Source organism: Aythya ferina (genome assembly GCF_964211825.1).
Source record: "Aythya ferina genome assembly, chromosome: 4".
Lineage (NCBI taxonomy): Eukaryota > Metazoa > Chordata > Aves > Anseriformes > Anatidae > Aythya > Aythya ferina.
The window spans coordinates 62,491,546-62,519,453 of record NC_140300.1 but is presented as its reverse complement, the minus strand read 5'-3'; the positions used below and the strand labels follow the sequence as shown (position 1 = coordinate 62,519,453).

Genomic DNA, 27,908 nt, shown 5'->3' with positions numbered 1-27,908 from the left:
CCTCCCTCACAACCCCCCGGCTACTCCTGCTGACAGCCACCATGTGTGCTCTCCCCGACATCCATTTGTGAGTAACGAGGGCGTGCGATGAGCACACCAGAGGTTTGCCACCTGCATCCCAGACCCATTTGAGAAGGGCTTTTCCAATATGCTTACTGACTCCCAACTCTCTTCGTATGGCAGAGCTGCTGCCAGGTATATCATGTGTGGCAAAACGTGGTTTGTCAAGGCAAAATAAGACTTCATAGTATTATTATTTAGTGGCCAAAGGGCAAAACTTTGTTAACGTATTCCTGCATCCAAGTTGTATTTCGTTTTACCTCACCCCATGTTAAATCTGCCTCAGAGATGGCACATAATATGGGGGTAGGTCCTTCAAGTTACTATCTGTTGCTCAACATTTATACATTCACTTTCTTTTCTTTTTACCCTCAGCTGTTTGTGGGACAGCCCAGGGACGAACCGAGAAGCTACGTCTGACAAAGAAGGGCTAAGAGGTCCTGAACAGCAAAGGCACGAAGCCGTGGTGTTGGGCTGCTTTCCCCATCCTTCTTACCTCAGAGTTAGCACAGGCTACAGCAGAACCAGTCAATTACTCGCCGTTCAGCAGCCAGGCCTGGGTGCATCCCCCCTCCCCACGGTCTCCAGAGGCAGCTGACGCAGGCTCCCTGTTGGGGCAGCAGAAGGAGAGGGCGCTCAGACCCGCTGCCAGCCGCCCCGCCGGGCACCACGAAGCTCAACCCGCACCTCAGCTCTCCCCGAGGGCTCCAGGCGAAGCCAAGCGGCGTCCAAACAAACTCCAGCCGCCCTCAGCAGCCCCAAACCCGGCCCTCCCCGCGGCCCCAAGCCCGGCGGGCAGCCCCGCCGCTGCCCCTCGCCCCCGGGGAGCGGGGAGCCGGTCCCCGATCCCGGTCCCGGTCCCTGCCGCCCGCTCTCACCGCGGCGGCCTGGCGCTGAGAGCAGGCCCGTGCCCTGCCGGCGGTGCCGGGGAAGAGAAGGCAGGAAAGAAGGGGGTGGGAAGCGGCAGCGACGCCGGTGCCGCGGCTCTTCCCCGCCTGCGCCGACATGAGGGGCCGGGCTACGGCCGCCACCTCCTCCTCCTGCTCCTCCTGCTCCCGCCCCGCCGCGACATGGCGGCCGGCGGTGGGGATTACCCGAGAAGTGATGTTGTAGGGGTGAAATTTGCCCCAAGCGCCCCGGCAGGTGGTTTTGGAGATGGTTTTCTTCCAGCTTCTGGCCGAATTGGTTGATTTTGCAACTCAAAGCTTGTGAAGTCACAGATAAAATCCGTGCGCTCAGCTTTTCTCCTTCTGCAAGCACTGTGTGGTTAAAATAAAATTAAAAGGCCTGTTACACTCAGTTGTTACTGGTTTACACAACAGATTATTTCTAAAACGTGCCCTTGAGGTATCATCTCCACATCAGGCCACACCATGTCCTGCACATCTCAAAAACAGACACTTCTTATTAAATGGGTGCTAGGGAGTGAAATTGTGGCATCCCAAGCACAAATACTAGATGGCATCTAAAGGCATACAGGAGCACAGATCTGGCACAAAGCAGTCACACGATCACTGCACAACATCTCACACTGGAACAGTATGGGCTTGTGGAAACTTCCCTTTTTTATGGTGGCATTCAACACGTGCTGATCAAAGCAAGCTGTGGCAACTATCGCTGTCTCCAGAGACTTCTGGCACCAGCAGCTCCGCATCCTCTATACATATTTTCTTTGCAGTCTCCTCCCATTTCCCAAATTTTGGTTAAGATCCCAGTACTATCAGGCAAGTGGAATTTGCAACGTAAGCCCTGCCTTCGCTTGTGCTCTCCCTGACCATTGGGTTAGGTGAGGTGAGCGTGAAATCTGCCTTGATATCTCTGGCACATCTTGGTCAGATAAAATGGGAGGAGATGCAGTATACTGCATAGCCAACAATGGTGGAAAAAGTGTCATTGCATACAGTTTATACGGAATACTCACCTTTTATTTTTCAATTTTTTTTACTCTTTTATTTTATTTTTAGAAAACTGCATTCCATATTACATGAAAAAAAAAAAGTCTTTTCTCTATCTTTTTTTTTTTTTTTTTGGGGGGGGGGGGCAGGGGGGAACTTCTAGAGACAAGATCTCCCAAGTTTTGTCCTTTTTGTGCATGCATGTCAGCATCTGCTACATTATTTTAACTATTTTAGCATTTTTATCTCGTATGACTGGAACTAAGAGTCCAAGGGAACTTCCAAGTCTTCATCAGGACTTACACCACAATCCAACAACGCATGCAGCTTTTGTACTGAATTATTAACTAAGGCTAAGAGCAGCTGGACAGCATTCATCTTGCAAACAGAGGCTATGGTTTGGCAGGTACTTGCCTACTACATGCCATTTTATTTTTTATTTTATTTTATTTTATTTTATTTTATTTTATTTTATTTTATTTAAATAGAACACATGGAGAAGATGAGGACAAACTTCACAGGTCCACTAGAGGCCACTAGAAGTCTAAAATGCTGGACCCCAAGGCAGGTAAACACTAAAAGCAATACGGGATGAAAAGAACACAATTCATACTAGTAAGGCAATTAATATTTAAGGCTGGTATTTGCTTTCTGTCTTTTTCACATAATACAAAAAAATCAAAATACACAAAAATATAAAATTAATTCTGTTATTTCAATAACTCAAAGAGCAATGCACCTACCTGATGAGCAGAATTATACAGAGTCCCAGCTATAAAGGGTGAAAAAAAGGCAAAGAAAAGTTTAAACTAAGCCAAAAATGTCAGCTTTGGGTTTGCCACTTTGCTGATTTTTCCCTCAGTGATTTTTTACCATTAATTTTGTGGTTTCTTTCCTAGGATCATAGAAGCTTTATCAATCATGCTGTGAAAAAATAAAAAAAAATCTGCTCCCTACCATCTTCCTGTCCTGGCCGCTGAACACTTAACATACCAGTTACTTCAGTATGCAATCATCTTACAGCGAACCCTGAAAAGCCTTTTGCCTGAATGGAGAAATAGCAACATCCAGTTAATTCTTTCCCAGCAGTTTGGCAGGAATAAAGCAAAGACTAACCATCAATGAAACTGTAAATGTGGAGATTCTAAGACAAATTTCCAAATAAAGCAAGACAGGTTTTGTTTATCTCTGCAGGCAAAGAAACTGGTTCTCAAAAGCATCAATTATTAGCAGGTATACTAGGGAGCCCTCTAGGCTGATGGTACCAACCCAAAAAACATAAAGGTTTTGTGCTTATTTTCCAAGATTGCAGAATTTGAAACATCTGGAGCCATTTCACTTGTTCCTTTTTGCCCATAATCTCCTTAAAAAATACATATAACCCTAAGAACTTAATTATAAAAAATAAAATAATTTAAAAAATATATATCCCAATTCCAGAGTTGTCATTCCACTAAAATCAGCTATAGCATTTGAGACTGGCAAAAGATACCAAACAAGGCTGTCAGCTTCCTGACTTCCTAAGGCCAATCAGTGGTACATTGCTGTGGTCAGAACAACATTTTTGTACTTGAGCCAATTCACACCCCAAATCCCTTTTTGACTTCAGTTCGCATGCGCTATCATAGATGCATTCTGTGTGCAAATATTGAATGCATCTTTAAAGCCGCTCTCTGCAAAAGGAGCTGAAGCTGTCAGCTGTAAATCCACCTGCTTTCACCTGCTGTGAAAATCCCAACCATTAACACATTTAAGTCTCAATTTTTTGATTTCCAGGAATGATTTCACACTCTTAACGAGGACTCCATAATGGTGATTTGGGGGATGCGTTTGCTTCTTTATTTATTTAGTAAAGTAGCTGACAAACCTTCATGTTGTTTTCTCCCTAAAAACATATTATTTGACAGCGTTATAGCCAACACAGTTCAGTTTAACACACAAGCCTGTGCAGAAATGACCATAAATCCACATCAGCAGTGTTCCTTTGATGGGTTTCCAAATATCCTGCCACAGGCTATGGCTTGCCCTGGGCTCTTAAAGCAGTGAAATGCTGCCTGGTAAGGCTTTAATATCCTCTTTTTTCCATGACATGCAGCATAGGAAGGCTTTGCTAGCATGTTTAAAAGACCTCCATCTTCCCCAGTGGGGTGGGCTGAAGGATTTTCTCACTTAAGGCTGCTCTAGTAAGTGACACCTTCCTAGAAACCACATTAACGATGTTCTTATAATCCTGATCCAGATAAACAAAAGTACTAATTACCTAAGCTGATTCCAGGTTGACATGCATGAAAACATTTTCAAAAGCAAGAGCCAGTTTCTCCATGCACATGCATCTCCAACACAGGCTGCAAGTTGCCAGATAAGTATTAATTGGCATACGTAATATCTTTTGGCTCTCAGCTCTTCTAATTTGTTAACAGGAGCAGTAGATATGAAATTGGAGTTTCTTCAAGTTTTACTTACATAAGAAATCCCAGTGACTGCTTGATGTCATTCAGCCAGACCTCCTCATGTGGTTAGGCCTTGTGAAATCAGGTTCTTACTTGCTTCCTATTTGTGCTCCAGGTTGCAAGTTAGTATTGGGCAAGCCTCAACCAACCTGATTTGAATAACCTGGAGTTTGGAAAATGTTTCTGGAAGCCGTAAATCTGTCTGGGTAATCTCAGGAGAATTGGTACATCAGCTGCATAGAAGTTCCTACGGTGGAGTGCCAGGAATGCCATGTTAGGACAAGGTTTTGCAAGGCAACAAGCGAGGTGGTTGATTACAGGAAGAAGGTTCAGGTTCATTTTCAAATTTACATAGCACTAGCCATATTGAAATTCACCTTACAGTATCTTTAGAAAAGTAGATGTCTCACTTTTGTCACTGCAGAAATGTCTGTAAAGATCCCACCACTGTTAAAAACAAAATTCCTAGGTTTGGGAATGAAGAAAAAGAGATGGAGTTTTAGTATAGTTTTATACCAAACTAAATATAAGTCTATTTTGAATCAAATACACATTTTTACCTTGGCTATTATTAAATAAACAAACAAAAAAAGACAAAGAAAGAGCAATTTTTTAAAATACATTTAATGTTATGAAATATATTACCTTTATATCATTTAAATCCTTGCTAAATCTTAACAATAATAAAAGGTTTTTAAAAATCCTTTTCCTTAATCACACAATATTCTTTTTTATCTACTGCAGAAAACAGAGTCTTCATAAATAAAACACTGACATGGAATATAAGACAAACCCAGGCCAGACAGTTTGCTAAAAGTTTGTGAAGAAAAGTGCATCTGGCTGGCTCAGGACTCCCTGAGTAAAGTAGACATTCTCCCACACGCTTCTTGCCTTTTGGCCTCTCACTATAAAATCTGAAATAAAGGCTGCTTTTCTCCTCTTAAAGGTATCTTATGTGTGTCACTTTCAGTGTGAGGTAGGAACCAGTTTATAGGGATTACAGATAATCTGAGCCTTGCCCCCGTGTTGTTGCCTCTCCATTTGCTGGGCAAAAAGATAGATTTAAGTGCAAAACAAAACATTAGCTCTATCTGAATGTGAACTACTGCTTGCTTTCAATTGCAACTCATCAGTTGATTATAAGCAAGGCATTCACCTTCAAAGCAGTAAGCGGCAAAACAAAAAATAGGTGTATTTCTTTTCTTACCAAATGATACCTTTAATAAAAAGTGGAACCTGAATACTAGAAGAAAACTGTGTTTCCAGGTGACCTAATCCAAAACTCTGTACAGTCTCTATTTTGTAATAACCTAGCCCAGAGTAAATTCTTACTTTAAAAATAGCAGCAACTCAAAAGTGCATAAATTACAAACTTCACCAATAAATTAAGAAAACAGATTTGCTGCACCTGACTATCCTCCTAACTGTCCCAAGATCCTTTTAATTTTTAAATGGACATGGAATATCAGAATAGACATACTATTACTTCAAAGGCAAAAACTAAACTAAAGCCTTCAATTATTTCTAAGACAAGGTATCTTTTTTTTTTTTTTTTTTTTTAAAGCCAAAATTCAAAAGATATGAAAAAAGTTTGTAAAGAGCTAAAAAAATAAGACAATCGCTTCCCCCTACACCACCCTGAGGCCTCAATGTAGGTTTTTCCATCTGTGTGTAGACTTTTCATTCAGGGTCTGACTTTTCAGGAAATGCCAAGCATCCTATTCCCATGGATTCTGATCATGCACAGGAAAAGAGCTGAGAGACCAAATCCTGAGTCGAAGGGGAGTCAAGATGCTTCAGAGAGATTTTCTGTTTTAAGTTCAGCTGTGGGGTTTGCAGATTCTTTCACGTCTCGTACTGACTCCTGTGAGTCCTGCATTCATAGCCTAAGCAGTCTGGTGGCCATTCAAAGACAGAAGGAGATGGTATTAGATTGTCACTTCGGTTCCTCATATTGAAGGCCTGGGCTGTAGGGGATAGCAACAGTCACGTCACTGATCCCCCTTCCACCAGCAATATACTAGATGTCATGCACAGAGGTAGGAAAAGTGCTTAATCCGTGTATAAGGATAGCATTTACTCTGAAGTTCTCATCTGGACTGTTCTTTAGTAAGAAATGGCCTCATAAAACACAATCATATTTATTCATGGCAGAAATGAATCCATCAGTGAAGCATGAGAGTTTATCACTGTTTACTTGCTTTGCAGTGAGATGGCTTCTGTTGGCTGGCATGCCCTTGGAAAAGCACACAATTTCTTGACTTGAAGTAAAAGGTAGTTCCCAGTTTGTGGTGAATAATTCTTTCCTTTAGCATGAATTTAAACGCTGGGTTTTCTTCCAGTGAGGTTGTTCATGGAGACATGTTACAAACAAATGTTGGTAAAGCTAGCATTTCTGTATAATAAGGACACTGCAAGTTGAACAGACTGTTTAGAAGGGCATTGCACAGATACTGTACAGGGATATTGTGACACTTGAAAATGCTATCGTAGAAGTACTGTAATTTGAACTTCATAAAATCCTCCTTTTTCTTTTTTTTCACCTGTTAAAAAATGTGCTTAAAAACAAGAACATGAAGCTTTTGTCTTTGCTCTTCCAACTTACTGCAAACACAGAAGTCCTCCTCTTCCTTAACTAGGACCTGTTCTCATTCCTGGCTGATCCCCTTTTAGCCACCAAGACCACCAAGCAGGGTGAATATCCAGGGTCTTGGATACAGTTGGCGCAGATGATGCTCTCTAATATGAATAAAGAGTTCACTTTCCTCGAAAGTCAGCTGTGACAACATTTGCTTCAGCTTCCTCTATGCTTAGAGTGTGGACATCTTCAGACCTCAGCTGTGGTTGAAGGTTTTGTTTTGTTTTTTTTCCCCGGAAACTGTTTGTGTTTATAAAGGAGGTAAATAGCTAGCTTTTAAATATTAGTTTAATGACAACAGTTGATAATTTTTAAGTGAGAATGCTTCAAAGCTCAAAGATGAGGACAGCAATCTCATATGCTTAGTATAAATTCACAAGGGCTTAGGATCTCTGACAGAAAAGATAGTGCTTGCTGCGGGCAAAGTTTGCTTTGACCAAAACTACATAGGAATGTATATACTAAAAAAAATAACTTTTCACAATTACAGACAAGTATGCGTTACGTGTAACCTATGTAGTTAAATCCATTTTTGGTTTTGGAATTAGATGCCAGTTTTTGAGGTAATCCAGTCACGGAAATAAGTCACTCGTGTGTAAACTCCAGGTTTATTTGGTTTGGCACATTCGTCTCCCCAGCTCACTATTCCCACGAGGTACCACATCAGTCTAGAATCGGGAGTAACCAGTGGTCCCCCAGAGTCCCCCTGGAGAAAGAGGAGGAAAAAAAATAAGAGATTTAATTTATCAGGAGGGAAAATATATTTCTCTCCATAGATAAGAGGGAGCATCCAATAAGAGAGAAAAGCAAGTAGTATTTCAAGAGCTGCCATTTGTGCAGAATCCAATCTGCTTATGAAATCTGAGTCAGAATTCACTGACTTTTGCCTGTTTGCCATGGAGTCTCCTGACCTGTGTACAATATCCTTTAATTAAAAATGAACGAACAAACAAACAAACAAAAAATCCCTTCTCTTCTGTTTTTTGAAACATTCCTCACACTGGCTTGTCTTCCTCCTCGTACAAAGTAGGGAAACACAAACATATACAACATTCTAAGAGTTGTGTTTTGTTTTGTTTTTTTCTCCAGTAACCACTATCCCTTCAGCAAATTCTTTCAGTCACTTGCAGCAATAACATTTCAAAAAGAATTTCTTCAGGAAATCGGTCTTCTAACTAGATAATATCTCCTTAAGACTTTAGTCGCTCTCAAAGGCTGAATTCAGATACTGTTGATAGTATGACGCAGTGATAACTGTTAGGCTTGAAACCTTGCAGTGTCAAAGGCAATCCTCACAGAACAGAACAAATTCCCCATCACCCATCAAAAGACGTAACTGAAATACACAGCAGTTGGATCCTTCTGTTCAAGTTTCTTCAATGCTGAGCAGGACAGGAACAGAGGAATTAGGTCTCTAGGACTTATCCTGCAAGGAGTTTTGCTTAAATCTGTAGGACTGCGATTCTGGAGTCCTGTTTTGAACCAGCACTTACAAATATATTCTTTATAAGTAACATGAATAGAAATTGCCTTATTAAAAGTTATTCTTATGGAAATGTTTTTGCTTGAACATAACCATTGCTTTGCAATGTTTGCAACTCTGCATCATACATGTGTCCCTACTATTCAGTTTATGCCTAGCTTCCTTATCTTTGTTTCACAGTTTTCCTTGTGCTGATCAAGGTCTGTTACCAAAGACTGTAACAGATCTGTTATAAAATGATCCTGTCATTTAATTTCAATGTTCAATTGTGCATTTTTGCACATGGCTTTTAATTAGTTGCCATAGTCAACTCCTGCAGAACAATTTGCTGAAATCAAGGCACACATATTAAATATAATATGTAGTATAATTAATCCTCTAGTATAAAGGAAAATGTAGGGGTTTGCTGTCTATTAAACAAGGGGCTGGTGTGGAACAGTAGCAATGAATGAGGAATAAAACATCAATATGGTGTATCCAGGTGGTATTTTTGAAAACAAATTATTAGATTTCACAGAAAATATTATGAAAAGCAAATGGGTTCCTAGCAGCTATTTTGAGTTACAGAATGGAAATTCCACTTTGTGCCATGAAAGATTTACATTCTGAGTATTATACAACTTTAGCTTAGTATAGATTTATTTGCTAAGTAACATGTAATAAATGCTATTTCATTTTACATATTAATTCTTGTTTGAACAGAGCCCATTTTAAGGACTAATAAACTATCAGTTAAAGTTTGATCATCCAAATACTGTAATCAACATTAAAACAGTTTTCCTTGCAAATTTTCAGTTATGGTTACCTGGCAAGCATCTACTCCTCCTTCCAAGTATCCTGCACACAACATTCTGGGTGTTATGTCTCCGTCATACACTTCCTTTTTGTTGCAAGTATTCGAGTCAATAAGTTTCACTGTTGCTTCCTGAAGAGCATTAGGAGTTGGACCTGAGGGAATGAATAGTTTGAGTAAATGCAATTGTGTTGATAAATAATGTTACCTTGTGGAGGACCAGCTTAATTTTGTTTAACACAGAGGTACTGCTTGTACCTTTATGTACCTTTCCTCAAAGTGTACATGCTCAATTTCACTTAGAAACTGTACTATTAAGACAGAATTAATGATTGCATGGTATATAGTACCCAAAGTACAACGCTGTATTTTACAGATGTTCCATGTAATACCATGGAATGCAAATTACCTAGCAATTTGGGTAGATGATATGAAATCAAGACAGCTTGGTTCCATTGCTAAAGGTACTCACAACTTGGCCTGATAAGAGCATGAGGTTGGGCAAGTCACTACACGCAGCTCACTGCACATTTTCTTGAAAGCCTACAGAGTTATCTGCTTCTGGCTAAACCTGGAAGAATATTTGCTCAGGCATTATATAAACACATACATGGCTAGACTACCTGTCTTAAGAATTTACAATATGAAATAGAAAGCCTGGAAAAGGAGGTCATTTCTGCTATATTCTGCTTAAGTGGATTGTAGCTCTGTCTTCATCCAGTCTAATTTTAGAGCAAGAAACTGCTGCTCACAAATTCGAGAAATATTTGCTTCTAGACAAAAACTAGGCTTGCTGCCATACAACATACAGGCTACACAAGTGATACTAATTCAGTAGCAGATCAGCACCATGGTTTGTGCAACACATGGGTTACCCGGTGGACTCACCGTCATTGGTAAGTGCTCCCCAGCCTGTGATGACAGCATAAATATCGTATGGAAAAGTCTCAGATGGCTCAGGCAGACACACACGGTGTATGTGACTTGTAAACTCAACTTGTTTAGAGAGCTTCACAAGTGCAATGTCATAATCATGCTCTGGGTAGCGGTACTTTTCATGAATAACAATAGTCTTGATCGATCGTTTCAAGCTTGGTGGCTTCAAAAGAGCTCCAAAAGTAGCAGTCCACTTGTGAGGGTGACTCATGCTGAAAAAGGTAAGAGTGCTGTAAATACTTAGCTGTGAATGTAAGTATTTGGGGCTTTAAACTTGACAAACACCTTTCTCTCATAACCCCTTCAGGCAAGCTTCCTTCTAGATTCGTAAGGCATCTGTCACTTCCCATAACACTGTCCCCCATGTCATTTTAACCTGTTTCTAGAAGAGAGCAATTTCCACCTCAGCCACAGTCTCCTGCTCCCTCTGACCCCTTGACATTGATCTAGCCAGAGTGTGGCCGCAGGGTTTAATCAGGCCCAAAAGCCCTCCTGCTAGAAAACTCATCTCCTTTACCCTTTTTGCATGGTAATGCGTTCAAGCACCTGTTTCATCTTACATGCCCTGCAGCTTCACAATTGCCACAGTTGAAACAAAGAGTGTTGGGAGCGCATGGCTGAATGGAAAGGGAGGAATGTGTTTTTTTATAACTTCTGGTAGCAGCCTGAAGCTGCAGCAACCTAATTATAACACCAAGGAAAACCTTTAGAAACATTCGAGGTAACAGGAAAAAAACACTATCATTTCAGTCACATTACCTTTTCTTCACTTTTGTTTTTTTTTCCCTGAATGTGACAAATGTGTTTCCCTTCCAAGGCAGAAAACTGTTCCCCTGAGTAGTTAGGGGTGTGCTGGAAATCTGGAAAGCCCCCCAGCTTGATCCGAATGGTGCACATTCTGCTGCAGATTCTCTCTAAGCTAGGAACTTACTCTCTGAAGCAGTGAGCTGCAGATACGAGCCACGTATTGCTGATGAGTGTTGCACCACAGCGATGGATATTATTGTACTGCAAACTAGCTTGCCATGGCCAATCCCCAGTCTCTGCAGAAGACAATCCGCCGACTATTCGCAACGATGATGCTTTCGCTATTGACTTGACTGATCTATTCTGCCGTAACCCACAGACTGTCAGAAAGGAAAAAGAACGCATTAGTTATTCCTCCATTTAGTAAACATGCCTGCCAAAGGCTGCAGGTACTATGGAAAATGTACATAAAATCACACACCACCTATGTTCTCTAAAGGTGTAACATCAACATGAAGACAAACCTTCTACCAGCCCCCCAAAACCGAGATCCTCATGCACAACCCATTCTGTTGGAAGCCTGAATGAACAACTGACTATTATGGTAAGCCATGATGGTCAACCATTCAGGTTTAGCTTCATGAACAGCTCAAATCAGGAATCACAACCCTTCACCATACAGCCAGAACAATTCCCAAATATAGGGATTGCCATCTCTCAGTCCCAGGTGATTTGTCACGAGGATAAAACATAAACAAGGCAAAATCTAAGATGGCAATGATCCAAGCCACGGGTTTTTACCAAGCATGCATGCAGATTGCATCAGCAAGATGTTGATTGGAATAAGGCAACTGCGCATTGCACAAATGGCAGCTGGACCTTGGGAGCTGCTCAGGCAAAGAGCATTGTGCCAATCCAAGCCAGAGGTGACAAAGGCATGGATACCTCCAACACGGTGTGCATCCATGGTAAGTATTATCCTCCAAACCCAGAAGGGAATGGAAATACTCATGGTTTCAGCCACTAAACAGACATTCAGGTGTAGCTGAAGCTCTCCAGTAGCTTTAGAAACTTCCTCAATTGAGGGAGCTGCTTCAGCTGTCGTCTCCCCTTCAACCAGTATCAAATCTGTCTTACCTGCGACAAGACCCACTAGACCAGGTCCCGATTTCAGCTAGACATTAGGAAAGTTGGCAGACAGAACTATCCCAATCCATTGGAAAAGAGACAGAGCTAAGAATTATTTGCATAGTGACAATACCATCCAAACTATTGCACTGCCTGTCTCTCACAGACAGTGACCCAGAGGGGGACAAAGTGGAGATCTGTAATACCTCACTGAAGAGCTGCAAGCCCCAGGCCCCTTGAAGTCCTCAGAAGAGAAACACTGGAGCCACGCAGAGCATAACCTCTGCCCCTTCCTGCTAGGATCTGCACAAGGTGATGTTAATAGTACCTCATAATGAAAAGCAGCAGCAATAACTCAGCAGATTGAAAGCTGTTCATAAATTTGGAAAAGAAAAAAAAAAAAGGTCACACAATATTGAGAAGGTGATATGCTCAGTGTAATGTCTGCACTGTACAGAAATTTGTAACTGCAATGAAGGAAAACAGTGAAATGTTAAGATACAGATACTTGTCCAAAACTTTCTACATGAAAGGACAATGGAAGATTGTACTATAACTGATAAGACTGTCTGTACTAGCATGTTTACCTCCTGACAGCTATTGATAATCCTCAGGGCCTAGATCTGTATAATTCAATCAACCACCTGAGCGGTCAATGTTCCAAACACAGAGAAAAACACAGTAGTTCTCAGTGACCCAGAACACCAGCACTTAAACTGAAAAAGCAGTATTATTTAATCTTCCATTACCTGCTAAGAGATCAAACCTTTCTAGAGGTGGAAGAAATCCATTCCTGAGGTGCACTGGGAAGAGTGTTGTCAGCAGGCTGACGGAGGTGATCCTGCCCCTCTACTCAGCCCTAGTGAGGCCACATCTGAAGTGCTGTGTCCAAGTTCTGGGCTCCCCGGTACCAGAGAGACATGGAGCTACTGGAGTGAGTCCAGAGGAGGGCTACTAAGATAATTAGAGGCCTGGAGCACCTGTCGTATGAGGACAAGCTGAGAGAGCTGGGCCTGTTTATCCTGGAGAAGAGAAGACTGAGGGGAAACCTCACCAATATCTATAAATACCTGAGGGGAGGGTGTCAAGAGGATGGAGCAGGTCTCTTTTCAGTTGTGCCCAGCGAGAGGATGAGAGGCAACAGGCACAAGATGAAGCACAGGAGGTTCTGGCTGAATATGAGGGGGCACTTCCTTACTGTGAGGGTGACAGAGCACTGGGACAGGCTGCCCAGAGAGGCCGTGGAGTCTCCCCTTCTCTGGAGATATTCAAAACCTGCCTGGATGCCACCCTGCACAATGTGCTCTGGGTGATCCTGCTTGGCAGGGGGGTTGCACTAGGCGATCTTCAGAGGTCCTTTCCCACTTCGGCCATTCTGTGATTCTGTGATTTATAAGATTTTTATTTCTTTTTTTTTTAATGACTATTAAGTCTCCAGACAAGCTGACTTCCTTCCTTGAAAGCTCAAACATCTCTAAAACGGACTATCTCAACTTACGTACTACCTACAACTGAGACCACCTACAACAATACCTTTAGAAGACTGAGCATTGTCTATTTCCACAGCATTTTCTACACTACTAGTCATCCCCAAACCCACAATATTTTCATTATAATCACAGACCAACTTAACTTCTACACATTGCCTCATTGTCCTTCCTTCCTTATGATATACACAAAAGAAATGTAAAATTCCCAATTTCTAGGAGCATGCTGAAAGCCACTATTCCAAACTCTTCCACATGTGCCCATTCCTGCCAGCTTTCAGGGGCACTTTGCATTCACAGGGTGAGATACAGGTCTCTGCCAGGCTGCCATCCTTAAAGTGTCAATTGAAAAGCATGCTGGTACACAGCCAGGTGTAGAACTCATCACTTAGAGCATATATGAGAAAATAACAGGTGACAAGGTGGAGATGAATTGTCACGCTACAGCATCAAGGACAAGCAACAGATCCTGCAGTTGTTGCTCCAAGATGCAGAAAGAACCGACAGTCCTGTGCAGGCAGGATTAGACTTGACTAGATATTTAAGTACATGTTTTAATCCATTTTTAAAGAGATGTCAGACTTCACCTTTAAGATGCACCTTCCACACCAGCACTGCTGGAGGATGGAGCTTGCCATAGGCAGGTATCAACCAGGGCATGCTGCTCTGCAGCACACAGCAGCAGAACCTGAAGGTCTCCTCGCTGCTCAACGTTGGGCATTTTTTCTTTTCTCATCATGTGCTCTTTTCTCACTTAATTGCTATTACTTTTAACAGGAGGAAAATCTTGCTATAAAACCAAAAAACACAACTGACCAAGGAACTCAGCAGTGTGTGTAAGGCTTTTTCTAAAGGGGATTTTCATCCTATTTACACTGAAGACTTTCAAGCCAGTAATGACAGTTTTAAAGCATCCTGGTAGGCACTGACAAACGACTTCCCTGTGGCTGAGCAGGATTTCTCATCTAAGCAGGATTTTCTCATCTGTGCAAAGTGTAAGGTCATGTTCATTAGACAGAAGGAAGTGAAAAGGCTTTTAAGGGCCAGGAAAAGGGCTCAGAGACTCTTAACGCTAATTAAAATAATAGAGTTTACCCAGGCTTAAAAAGCCCTCACTTACTGTCATTGAAGATTGCTTCTGCTGTTTTCCTCTCCACATCTGAAACAAAAAAAAGTCAGTGTAAGGTCAGGACAGCACAGACAAGGTTTATCTCCTCCATGGCCATCCTACCCTATGGCTGCTTGAGTACTGGGCATCACGAGAGGCAGAGCAGATGGGGGCTGCTGTAGAAGCCAGTGCAATTCATAAATGGTCACGATCTTGCACTGGCTAGTGCATTCCTCTCTGCAGTGCAGTTTGCTGTTCTCTGCCCAGCCAATATCCTCTGGAGCTACCACTCTAGTTGCCAGCAATCCAGGGGATAATCACAGTCTTAATACCATGTTTAAATTGTCCAGAAATTCTTGTACAGCATACACAACTTCGCAGTCTGTGGCTGGAGCTTTCCTCAACAGATCCCTGTCCTTATCTACTTGATTTTTATTTTCTCTTTGCAGCTACACAGAATGTTATCTAGCTTCGATCCAAAGCCACACCAAGCCAGGAGGAGTCTCTTTTGAATGCAAAGGGCTCTGGATCATACTTGTTGCCTACCGTGCTCTTGCAACTTGTGTTTTGCTTGTGGGCTTGACACTCCTGGTATGCAGGGTGAATTGCATGTTTGCAATCCACCATTACTAGATACATACTCCATCATTTCCTAACAAGACAATAAGCAGCTTGTGATATAAAAAGGAAGCAAAAAGAACTGCAGTGTACATACAGTTTGACTGCAGGGAATGTTACAGAGGAAAGGCAGTGTTAGCGCTGATGTACACGCATCCAACTGCTGCTTTGTTTTGTTAGAACAGGAGATGAATTATAACTGAAAATTTATATAGTGACGGTCTTATTCACCATAAACGGGAACTCTTCTCATGATAAAGGTTTACTGGTGGGCAAGCAGCAGCTTGTGAGGTCCCCTGTCAGTAAAAGCGTTCACTTGCATGTTCTCAACTGCTATGACAGAGAATGGAGAAAACCTTACAGTACGGGTAATTCCATGCTTCAGGAATGCTTGTTGTACTCCGAGAATTTCCATGCATAACACTGCTGTCCGTTGCCAATATTCCTTAGATCAAAATGTAATAATATCAAATAGGAAAAGCTAGGGGATCCCAGCAAGGGGATTCAGCAGTGCTACAAATTTCTGTAAGTTAAAAAGTAATGAAGAAACAGGAGCTGAGCCATGCTAAGGAACTGTCTGCTTCACCTATGTGGTTATACTGGTAAAAAGCGCTTTGGAAAGAATCTGGCCCTATTTATTTATTTGAACCATGCTAAAAATCCAATATTTTCCTGGAAATTCATACTACATTCAATGCTAATTGAATACTAATTAGGGTCATTCTAATATTGTATAGCAGGAAAATGGTAAGAAACCAACAAAGGTAACCAACAATGAAAGCACACTTTTTGCCTTTGAGTGCAGTATTGATGATTTTTATTTTTATTTTTTAACTCCTCTCTGGGTGGAGAGACATTTACCTCATAAGGCCTAATTATAAAGCCTGCAGTCAATTATTAATACTTGCATTATGTTGCAAAGCTAATCAAGGAGACAAAAGAAGCAACCAGCTGGTTCCAGCACAGTGCCGGAAGCAATTCAATCGGTATGTTCTCGCTGCACTGAGTTTTGCTGTGAATCACACAGCCGTTCTGCAAGGCACCTGTCTATATCTCTATTGGCTTTTTTTATGAGGCACCTGAAATAAAACTAAAAATCTTCTGTATGTGTATCCCATACTGTGAGCTAGAACAGAGGTATCAAAGAAAACACCACAAGGGGGAAAACAACAACAAAAAACCACCTGGAAAAAGCAGGTGTTAACAGACCTGGGAACACATCATGCGGATTAGGACAGGTGAAATTAAGGGCTCAAAATTAAGGACACAGGACTCAAAACCAAATTCATAGCACATGTACAACTTTGGAAACCAGAGCTGATGTGATTTTCAGATAAGCTGAACCCACAGTAGGTATCATCAAAAGCAGGGAACACTTTGGGTTACACGATAGTTCTGGGAGAAATCAAACAAACAAAAACAAAAAAAAAAAAACAGGTTTCTTTCTGGTTTACCTCACTTGGGGCTTGCTTTCATTTGTTACCATCAAAAAACGTTGACATTTTTTACCTGGTCAACAGCACAGATGTTCATTGTGGCAACCAACATACTGCAAGCCCTGCCTTGAAGCAATCACTTGTAAGGCACGAGATAATTTCTCTGCCCTGCTCATTTACTAGTTGCCCTAGTTGTTTGCACTACCAACAAAAAGCATCAATTAGTAACAATTAAAATGTCATATCTCATCCCAACCACATAGGGCTGCAAAAATAGTTGTTTGTGCTGCATTTAGGAAAACAGTCTTCAGGCTTCCACTGTAAACAAGAACAAGTTAAACTTGAATATGCAAACCTACCTGCAAAATGGAACTTGCTATTAAATTAAAGCTTGCCCAACTTAAGCGAAAACTAATGGTTAAATTAAAATCTCAGCAATCTATTGAAATATGGCTTCGGGAAAGCACACTTCAGAAGAGGCCCCTGTTTTCCAGCTGGATGATCAGTTAAAACAGTTATTTTGTTTACTCAGTTAACTAAATTACCTTTGAACGCACCTAAATTACCAGCTTCAATTTCCTATGAATGAGAATAGTGACTTGGTACAGTTATTATTTGAGATTAATATTAGCTAATATCTTATTTTTCCTGCTGAATATACACGTTTAAGCAAGAATGGAAAGAAAAGGAGAGTAACTAAAAGCAGGAGAGCTGCCTGATTTTGGTATTGTTTATATGCAATAGCCAGTTAAGGCCAGGATTCCTGAAGGAGTTCAGTGCCCAAAGCCTGCATGTCTATTTGGCAACCATCTAAATGTTGGCAGGTTTGTACTTAACTGCAGAGTGAATGCGACCCCTCCCCGTCAAGGGACTCAGAGATTCCTACAGAAAAATATGCTTGCATTGTCTTGTCTCTAATTAACTTCATCAGAAAGGTTAATCGTGTGTCCACTGCCCTATTTCACTTGAGTTACAGAAACCAGTGCTTACATTAAAGGGAAAGTAACAGTCAAAACCCCTTAATGACATAAACGGAGCAGACATTACATTGAAGAAGTTCAATTAAGGCAAGAAAACGCATTACTGCTGGATACCAGGCATTTTCAGTTTAGAAAGGGCCAGAGAGGCCTTCAAAATCAGAGGTGAAAAAGCTGCTTAAAAAACCTGATACAGCTTTACCAGGACAATTACCTAATTTTTCACAGATGCTAATTTCCACAAGCAGCTTTATTTTCTTTCAAAGCTTCCAACTGCAGATTTCTATATGCCATAACGTAACCACTAGCTTCAAAGGCAAACTGCATGGTCAGTGCTCATCACTTAAATTGTTTTCTTCCACAGAGAAGACATGGTAGGGATTATCTTAAATGGGGTAATGAGAGGAGAAAAGGATTTAAAATGTAAAAATAAATAAATAAATAAAGTCAGTCCTAATAGCACTTCAGTACTAATACCATTTTCTTGGACATGCATTTGAAGCAAAGCTTTGTGCCATGTATCAGAGGAAGCATCCTCTACTGCCCCTTGTCACTTTGATAACATAAGTCCTTCAAAGACAGGGAATTACAGAATTCTCAGATGCATCAGAAACAGTGGGATCACCTATTTTGATGTTATTTGGGGTAACAGTAGTACATGTAGCCAAAAAAGGATCTCTGGCAAGTTTCAGCAGTTCACCAACCTTGGGCAGCCAAGAGGAGTGCCACAGAGTGTATTTGTCCAATAGTGCAGTTAGAGAGAGGGATAGTGTCTCTTCCCTAATGCTCTTTAATTACGTTAAAGACTGCGAAGGCCCCAGGTACTGGGGTGAAATGGGAATTAGAGCAGTCCTTCAGAGTGAGAGGCTAAGTCCTGTTCCAAGAACTGTACCTGAAAGGAAACGCAGCAGTCTCCTGAAAGATGGCAACACACAAGCACTTTGGGCTCATCAGGGAAGTCTCACTCCTCTGTGGTTACATCGTGCACACAAAACAACTTCCTACTAATATTCCTACATTCTCTCCATTCCCTCAGCAGGAATTACCTCCCTAGGGTTAAGCACCCTTGTGGAAGTAGGTACATAGGTAAGGTAGGTAGGCACAGCTTAGGTAGAGATGATGCAATTCTCATTCCTCCAGTAGGGGAGAGTAACCCGGTAGAGACAAGACAAAAGCTGTGTACCTCTAATTGTCCCTGTCACCCTGCCCTTCCCTCCCTACTCATGTCCACGGGACCTGTCCTAGCATGCATGACTTCCCCCTCATCTCCACCTTCAACCACAACTTAACTCTTCTCCATTTCCTGATTAAGACAACAATCCCTGTCTTTCATGGAAATTTGTAGCTCCAAAACTGGTAATAATCATCCCCTTCTGAAGGATGAACGAATCTTTAGTTCAATAATATCCTTCCTGTGTGAGGATAACATGCCGTATGCTGTCAGATGTCCAGTGAGGACACATGCATGGTGATATGTAAGTGCAGATTCATCCAAACCAAGCATCAACTTCATCACTATCAATGAAAATAGTGGGATTTGTGTGTGTGTGTTTTTCAGTCTGCTGTATTGAGCCAGGAAGCCCCCGGAACTCTTACTGTTCAGGATCAGACACAAGCCTAGCATGAACAGAGAGCTGGTTTATTCCCCAAGCCTTTTGGGGAAGACAACAAGACTTGCAAATATTGAAACCTGCCGCCTTGTGCCAGGGTAATGGCATCAAAGTGGGGGAATGTAGGATCCCCGCTGTGTTTCTCAATGTGTTGATACATGTCCTGTTCTACTACCGCAGACTGCTGCTGTGGCTTGTACAAGTGGCAAGTACAAAAAAATAAGCACAGACTGCCACAGACATTCTTTGAGCCACAACTTGATGAAACGTACCTCAATAATCCAGGTCAGACACTCATCTGCATGTCTTCCAAAGAAGACTTGATAAAGAAATGAGAATCCATCTCACCAGGTTCTGTACTTTGCAAGGAGCTTTGGCAAGTACCAGGTGCCAGATAAACAGAAATAATAACAGTTGACTTGTTGATCAAAACCAATTCGTGACTCATTGTTCACGGTCAAAACCCCTGGCTGTGAGACAGATGGGAATACTTCCTACTCACTACGAACAGTGCCAGTGATCTTGCAACCAGTTTCTTTCTGACGTCAAGAGTACATTCCCAAAAATACCTTTTGAGAGACTTCCAACCTACCTGGCAAGGGGAAATAGGCTGGCAAGCTGCTCTACACTTTGCCTAATAGAGGTGCAGGCTCTGAGGTGACTACTTCTAATCAGGAAACCCTGAGGAAGAAAAAAATCAGCCTTGTAGATCTCTTTGGTGCCAGAACTATACAGAGGACAAACTGCGACACCTTCTTTCTATACAAGTGGAAAAGCAAGTTCTAACTTGGGTGTTTCTAAGTCAACTGTGATTTGACATCTTATTCTGCCAGCCTTTCCATTGGTCTTGGAGAAGATAGGACTTTGCTAGTTTCTCCACTGAAAAATATTTAGGTGGACAAACCCAACTGGAAACAAACAAAGAGATCTCCATCACCTCCCATTTTTTATCAGAGCTATAGTGGATGTCTAGAACTATCATTGTTCTTGGCTAAGAGACTAAGTAAACTATGGCTAAACAAGAAAGTAGGGACTTCAACAATAACGACACACCTGAAGACACCCCAATAACAATGTATTTTTGCAGTTCTGTGTAAAGGACATCAACTGTTTAGTGATGATACAAAATAAAGACGGTATTATTTTGCCTTTTTTCCTTTTTTTTGCACACGCTATTTTTCCACATCTTTGCTATCCACCTTCTTTGGTTTTCACCTCCCCAAAAAAGAAAAGTGAACTCATAAAATATCATCAGCTTGGATTCCATCTCCTCAAAGCTCTTTATTCCCAATCCCTGGAATGAAGGGGCAAAGCAAGATCCTATGTTGGCAGAATACTTACTTCTGTGCTTCTGCCCTGGACCACAAGTGTTGCACCCAATTTGAAGGCAGTTTGTTGGAGCTGATCCCCAAAGCAAACACTTTTGAGTGAAGTGCAAGTTGAGACATGGTGTTGAACAACAAGATGATTAGATTCTGGGAGGAAGACTTACTCATTCGCCTTATCAGACCCTCCTAGCATGCCATGTAAATAAATGCCTGACCTGGATTTGTTCAACTAGTTAGCTGTGCTCACCTAAGGTAAGCTATATTATTGCCCCCCAAATTAGAATCTTTTGATAAGGGGATTATAATGGAGAGGTTAATGGTTTTTTAGAAGCCATCATGAAAAAGTTCCGGGATTGCCTCAAGATAAATTGGGATTCCAGTTGGCAAAAATATCAAACTTACAATGAAGCAGATGTTCGAAAGGTTCTGCAGAGCATGGAACAACCTAGGGCTTCTCAACTTTCCTTGGCTTAAGTATTAGTGCTGCACAGGATATATTAGAAGGGAGAAAGAAACTGGAAATGCAAAACCTAGATCCCTCTCTGGACTTCCAGGACCTGTTGTAAGTTGTCTCTTCTACCAGGTGTGGGGAAGAAGGATGAACTTTGTAAGTTGAGACCTTCTCTTCCTCAGAAAGTGCAGGAGTGCTCCATTCTGTACTCTCTGCCTGAGTCAACCTCATTTTCTTAAATGGCACTGCCAACTGGAGCTTGCCTAAACCTCACAGCGCTGTTGAAATCGGATTAGCAAAGAAAGATCTAAATTTTGTTGCTGTCTCCTAGAAATGGCAAGATAGTGTTTATGTTCCTTTGTGTCATGGGTAACAATTGCACAATGCTAGTCCTGTAGTGAGTAGCAGACCTATGGAGTCAGTGTTTTATGGTTAACCTGGGACAGCCAAGAAAAGCAACAGGAAGTTTATCACACAACTTAATCAAAGTAACACCGAGATGCCATCTTTTACTGAAACCAAATATTTAATAAAAACATAGTGATTCATTTGTATCAGCTAATTTTTTAACTAGCAACTAATCATAGAATCACAGAATATTACTGTAACAGCCCTGGTGCAGTTCAAGGTCAACTAAAACAGCTCTGAAGCGCTTCTCTCATTTACCAGACTGAATATAAACAACTAACCAGATAACTTGATGAGATCACAGTTATTCTTAACAAGCACTTTTGTACTTCTTCCAGTTTTGTCCTTTAACCAAGGCATCAAATTAAGATTCATTAAGCCATGACCTGACCAGCATTAAAAAAACAAAACAAAACACTACTACTGAAACCAAAACACAAGTCTTTCAGTCTCTTTGGTTGATGGTCACACACTATTTCTATCTGGAAGGAAACAGAAAAGTAGTGCTTCTTTGCCCAGAGGGATGCTACCCATCATCCCAAGCCACCCCAACGGTGGGATGGTTTGGCTGGTTGGGCCATTAAGAAACAAAGGTCGTTTGACAGCTCATATTTGAGTTTCCCTGCACTGCTGCATCTTGCCCATTTCAAGCACCAAGAGGTAGAACAAGGGGTTGCTCCTGATCATTTCTGAGTGGGAAGAAGCCTGGATCCATCCAGCATAGCATTTGACCTACGATTCTTGTTCATTCAACACAGCTGTCTGGTCTCTCTGTGTCTTTGCTGGCTTAAGCGGTCTGCAAGGAATTGTGATCCCCCCACCAAAAATTATTTTTTCCCAATGCCCATACTGTTTCCCCACAAAGTTTCCCCGTGCATAGTTTCTGCAATTTCAGGCTTCTCAAAGATTGAAAGACCTAAGGAGCACGTTTGTTTGCATTGGTGTGTACTGAAGCACTGTGGTGAGGCTCCTACTCTTTACCCTGACAGGAGCGTGAGGTTGATATTGCAGTCTGGAGGAAGAGCAAAATTGTACGGAGAGGCCACAAAGCATCTGCTCCTGTCAATCTTTATTTAAAAGACTTAGGTGAGCTCTATACAGTGCCATTGATTTTGTTCCTACTTAACATCAGGAAAGACTCAATCTCAGTAATAGCCATCATCATAAGGGAAAAACAAGTCCCATCAATGAGAAGAGCACAAGAACTAGATTTAAGAGAGATGCAATATACTTACTTGAGACAGTAGAAGACCTGACAATTATTCGCAGGGGTCCGGTGTATTTTCTCAGGCCCCTCCGTAAGATCCTTTCAACTCTTTCTCGCAGTGCTTCTTTGCAATCCGTGGAGGAGAACCAGAATGTGAGCAAAGCTTCTGCCACCACACCATCAGCATCTGGACTGCAAACCAACAAAACAGTCTGGTTACCTCCAGCCTATTTTGGCTTTCTTAGTTTTCATTTTATCTCTTCTAGCAATAGCAATGTAGCAAAAGATTAGACACATGCTTGAACATTTTGTACATTTTTCAGAGTATGAATTGCTAAAAGAAATCCAATCATCTGCTGAATTGTCTAATGTTCCTTAGGGTACGACAAGGCATGATGTTTTCTGTAAGTGGCCAGACCAATGTTATAATCCTGGAGTCTAAAAAAAGCAGTGACTGATTACATGTTTGGGATGCAAGACAAGGATGGAATTAAATGATTTGATCGCAATGAAAAGCTGGATATGCTGTACTTCAGAAACATAAGGCAGATGGTTAATTGTATCTGGACAGACCTTTCCAGGGTCCTGTACATGCACAGAAGAAAAATCTTAAATTGCCATTCAGAAAGGTATTTGAGGAAAGGCCAGAGACTATTCAACTTAATTCTCACCACCACAGCCTCATGAGAAATGTGAGTGTCTGCTTGGACATTCCTGGGAGAAAATGTGATTGATAACCTCACATCATGCCAACATTGAATGACACTCGGCAGCATCTCCCACAGTCTACTTATCACAGTCCAAAAGATGAATAAAAAAGGAGCCTTTTACATCTCATGGGAAAGTACGAGCTGCAGTTATGCTGGGACACACAGTTCCACAGCGGTTGCTGTAAATCCCACATGTGATCAGAAGAAAGGACAGGAATATACAAAGGACTGAATTCATCCAAAAGTAATGCTTATTTCTCCTTAGACAGAGCACCAGACATTGCAAGAGATGGAGTGCTAGACTACAAACACTGAAGTGTCTAATCTCGCATATTAAATCTTGCTCTACGCATGCAGATGGCTTGTTTTATCCTCGGTCATTACTCGGGGAAGATAAGAATGTGTACCAAGAACCTTCTTTCCTCTGCTTCTTTCTACCTGAGCCAAGAATGGCACAACCTACAAGAGATAGAATCTCAGTTACTTCGCATTTCATGCAGAGTGAGCTAAAAGTGGGTTGCTCTGTCTTAAACATCATTCAAATAGGAAAGTGAAAGAGAAGCTCTTCCAGTTACTTCTCACTACCTTGGACGGTTGTATTTATGTAGAGGAAAAACAATTAAAAATAGAAAGCAAGTAGCTTATACACACATCATGTAATCAGCCTTTGATAGTAGAAAAGAACATGCAGCAAAACAAAACAGATATTCCTGTATTGCCAGTGAAGGGCAACAAAAAGACCATGGGTTATTAGCCGGTTATTAGCCCACTGTAATATGCAAAAGTGCTTCACAGCTGAGCAGAAAGACACATTCCTTGCCTCAGGGATATCGTACTTGAGACCGAGTAGCTATATGTGAACTTTCCAACAGGCTGTTTTTTCCCGTAGTGCCAATTTCAGCATGACTGCCACTCCATTTATTTTCCAGATATTATCTGATTCAACTGTGGGTGTTGCTTTGCATTTCTGAGGTGTTCCCTCACCTCTCCCCCCACTCCTCTTCCTGTGCTGTGCCACGCTGGAATTACCATATCAACTCTTGCAAGCACACCACACCTCTCAAAGCCCTCAGGTAAGTACAGACTGCCTTGAATCACTCACTGTATAACGAAAGTCCAGAGCCAAAGGCATCTAGTCAAGACATATTTTGGCTTTCTTAGTAAGCAGTGGGGATTCTTGCTAATGTATTGCTTATGCTAAACGAAAAATACGCACAGTGCTTTCCAAAGAAATTCACAACAATGACCCTGATTATGAAGAGCTTGCATTCTAAGCACCTGAATAGCCATGAAGCTTGTGGGAAGAAATCTCTCTTATTAGGCTAAAAGATATATTTGAAGAAACAAACGAGTTTTAACACATACAAGTCTTGCATCCAGCACAACAGACCTCACAGCAGGTACCTCAGTCTGTTCTTGGGAACAAGACATTATGAAAGATACTACTTCTCCCTACCGATTGACTGTCAGATCTTTAAACCACTTTGTCTACACTTACAACACGTCAGTATCTAAAACATTCCTAAAGCTACATTCAAATAACAACTTGTATGATTTGCCTAAGTGGGAGTTAAGCCAGGATAGAGTGGGAGCCCGGATTCCACAAACCATGGAAGAACAAGGAGAGATACATTCACAGCAGTAAGATCTTTGGGGCTGCTGTCATTAGTCTTGCATCTTTGATATGTGATTATTAAGACACAAAGCTTACTTATGGAGTGCTGTGCACTCACTCAGGAAAAAGAGCTTAGTATTACAATAGGGATTTCTATGGAAAAGGTCACTATCGGTACTCAACAGTAGTCAAAAACACCTATCAAAAGCTAGATACTACTGGCAAATAGAGATCAAATAAAATAAAATAAAACAAGAAAGTAATTGCAATATCATAATCCCAGTGATGGTTCTCACCCCTTGAACTCAAAGAGCAGGGGCAGATTCAGAGCAAGGTGACAAGAAGCAGCTCCTGCAAGGAAGGGCTGAGCAGACTGAAACTTTCAACTTTAAAAAAAAAAAAAAAAAGAAAAAAAAAAAGAGAGAGAGAGAAAATAGCTCTAGCTGGACCTGGTGCCTGGTGAGCATTTCATAACATCTCAATTGTATGCCTTTTCTTTTTTTTAAACAATCTCACATACCTCACTCTGACTAAGCGTGAACGGACGTATTTTTTCCTTAAAATGGAATTGTGAAATGTCTTGTCCATCTGTTGAAAAAAAAGAAAAATAGAAATTAACAACAAAAAAACAGGGGAGAGAGATGCACTGCTGGAACAAGAATTTGGAAAAAATGTATTCAGTTACAAAATCACAGATTACAGAGCCTCAGAAACATAATCCAGCCCAACCTCTACATAAGATTTGTCACAGACTTTGCTCTGCTATTCCCCATTTTAGCTGAGGCACATCACAAAAAGCTAGCTTGTTTTTCTCAATATCCTATGGCTACATCGGCGTTCCACTAGACTACCCTCCTATCCACTGCTAGGCATAATTAGGGATGTTTATAAACATCCGGAAACATGCTGCAGCAACCTCCCCAAGCACATCCTTCTCAAAAAGGCTTACAGAAAGGATACAGCATGCTGTGCGCTGCACTGAACCTCTCTTGTAGCCTTTTTTGATAGAACATTTATCTTTGCTTTAAATTTCTATAGGACTAAGGATATCAGTGATCTCAAACTACAGCCCTCCCCCAGACACCCTTGCTATCTGCCACATGCTATTCTCACCTGAAATAGGAAGCCTTGGACTTGTTTTATAACTTTTGAGTATTAGGAATCAATGCCCAAATGACATCTTGGCTGGTATCTGCTTAACCACATCCTGCTTAAGGCTGAATGTTGTCTCAGGATTGCGTGACCAGTCTGAGACAATGCAGTGTGATATAACAGGGCAAGAAATTCTGCCAGGAATAGTTTGGGATCACTGAGGTATTGAGAAACAGCAAAGTCACAAGTGAGTTATGCAGTTCCTTGTACCAGCAAGACCCAGGAAATCAAATGCATACACCCTGTAAACATCGAACGTGTTACAGGAAAAATAAATAAATAAATGAATAAAGTAGAAATGCTTTACAAAATCATGTAAGTTTTTTGTTTTGGTTTGGTTGTTTACATTTTTTTTTTAGCACATAAAGGCTGTTTGATTCAGAACCAAGCCTTCACATTTTCAGCCCTTAAAAAAAAAAAAAAAAGAATAGAAAAAAATAATCAAAGTTCTGGTAATGTATTTCAGATTCAGAAACAAGAAATCTGGTGTGATTCTCACAAATCTCCTCTTTTCAACCTCGGCTTCTGTAACACAAAGCCTGACATTGCTATGTATAGAATAATTTCAAGATTGAAACTGCCTTATTTTGAGTGATTTTAAGGTGAAAAGCATACACGAGGGGCAACAAAAACATTCTTGGTCACACACTGGGATGATGCCTTGCTGTTACTAACAGTTATCTGGAATTACTTAGGAATTCAGAAAACCAGAGAAAAGTCTATGGAAAAAGATACAGTGGACAGATATCAAGTGCAACAAGCTACTGCATATGCAAAATGCATTGCATACATGCATTTAGAAATTAAGAACAGGCATACATTTAGAAATTCAGAACAGCTTTGTGTTGCCTGCAATTCTGAAGCCTGTTTCCCTCGCCCCCTCTCCACACTTTGGATATTGGAAGTGTTCGTCCTCAGACAAAATGAGGATTTTTTTTTTTTTTTTTTAATATATGTCATATTATTTGCTTGTACTTCCTGTAACAATTTCAGATGCTTCACTGATGACTGTGTTAGCAGGACGTGCTGCTAGCTTTGTGGCACGTGTTATCTTCAGCTACACTGCCTCCAAAGATTTTAAGATCTTTGGGGCAGAAATTTTGCAGAGCACAAAGCACCATGCAAACGAGAGAGAGCTTTGAGCTGTGCTGCTGTATGTGTCAAGCCTCTACATTGCAAAAGAGAAAAGCAAAAGCAGGCTGATTTTACACTTAGGTAAGAATTTGCAACCTCTTGCAAGGGAGGGTGAAGTTAATGTGACCTGTCTGAAACCTGTATCTCCTCCTGGTGATAATATTTTCAATCCATCTGTATTCTCTCATCTCTGAGAATGCAAGTGTTTTTGCTACACTTGCCATTTGCATTTCTGTAACAGAAATGTGGATCCTTGCTTCTGCTCCCCATTCTCTTGCACACATTTGCTACAGCCTGAGCAGTTCATATTATTTACTCGAGCCATGTTCAGCTTTCTCCTCATCCTGGACCACTTCCTAGATGTTCTGTGCAGACTGGTCAGGAACACTACGTCCTGTGGCAGAGGGATTTTCAGTGACATCAGAGAAAAAAAACTATTACACACAACACTTTTTTACAATAAATAAATAAATAAATAAATCTAAGGAGTCCAAATGCAATTGAACTATCAGCAACAGATATTGTTTTCAGGAAGTT

The 27,908-nt window shown here is 41.2% G+C and overlaps 2 protein-coding genes across 2 annotated transcripts in view; both read right to left on the bottom strand.

Annotated features, from left to right (window-relative positions):
* The window catches only part of UBA6 (ubiquitin like modifier activating enzyme 6), a 32,050-nt gene extending 30,965 nt beyond the window's left edge, over positions 1–1,085 (bottom strand). The window contains exons 1-2 of the mRNA XM_084516886.1: positions 939–1,085; positions 557–668 (exon numbers count right to left, since the gene is read on the bottom strand). The gene's annotated coding sequence lies outside the window, so the exon portion shown is untranslated. The remainder of the gene's footprint in view (positions 1–556; positions 669–938) is intronic.
* A 3,989-nt stretch (positions 1,086–5,074) lies between these two features.
* Positions 5,075–27,908, bottom strand: part of LOC311435652 (transmembrane protease serine 11E-like) — a 45,309-nt gene continuing 22,475 nt past the window's right edge. Inside the window, exons 7-13 of the mRNA XM_084516890.1 lie at positions 25,606–25,673; positions 22,789–22,952; positions 14,738–14,776; positions 11,187–11,382; positions 10,208–10,467; positions 9,332–9,474; positions 5,075–7,749 (exon numbers count right to left, since the gene is read on the bottom strand). Of these exons, the coding sequence (XP_084373016.1) occupies positions 7,588–7,749; positions 9,332–9,474; positions 10,208–10,467; positions 11,187–11,382; positions 14,738–14,776; positions 22,789–22,952; positions 25,606–25,673 (1,032 nt within the window). The 3' untranslated portion in view covers positions 5,075–7,587. The remainder of the gene's footprint in view (positions 7,750–9,331; positions 9,475–10,207; positions 10,468–11,186; positions 11,383–14,737; positions 14,777–22,788; positions 22,953–25,605; positions 25,674–27,908) is intronic.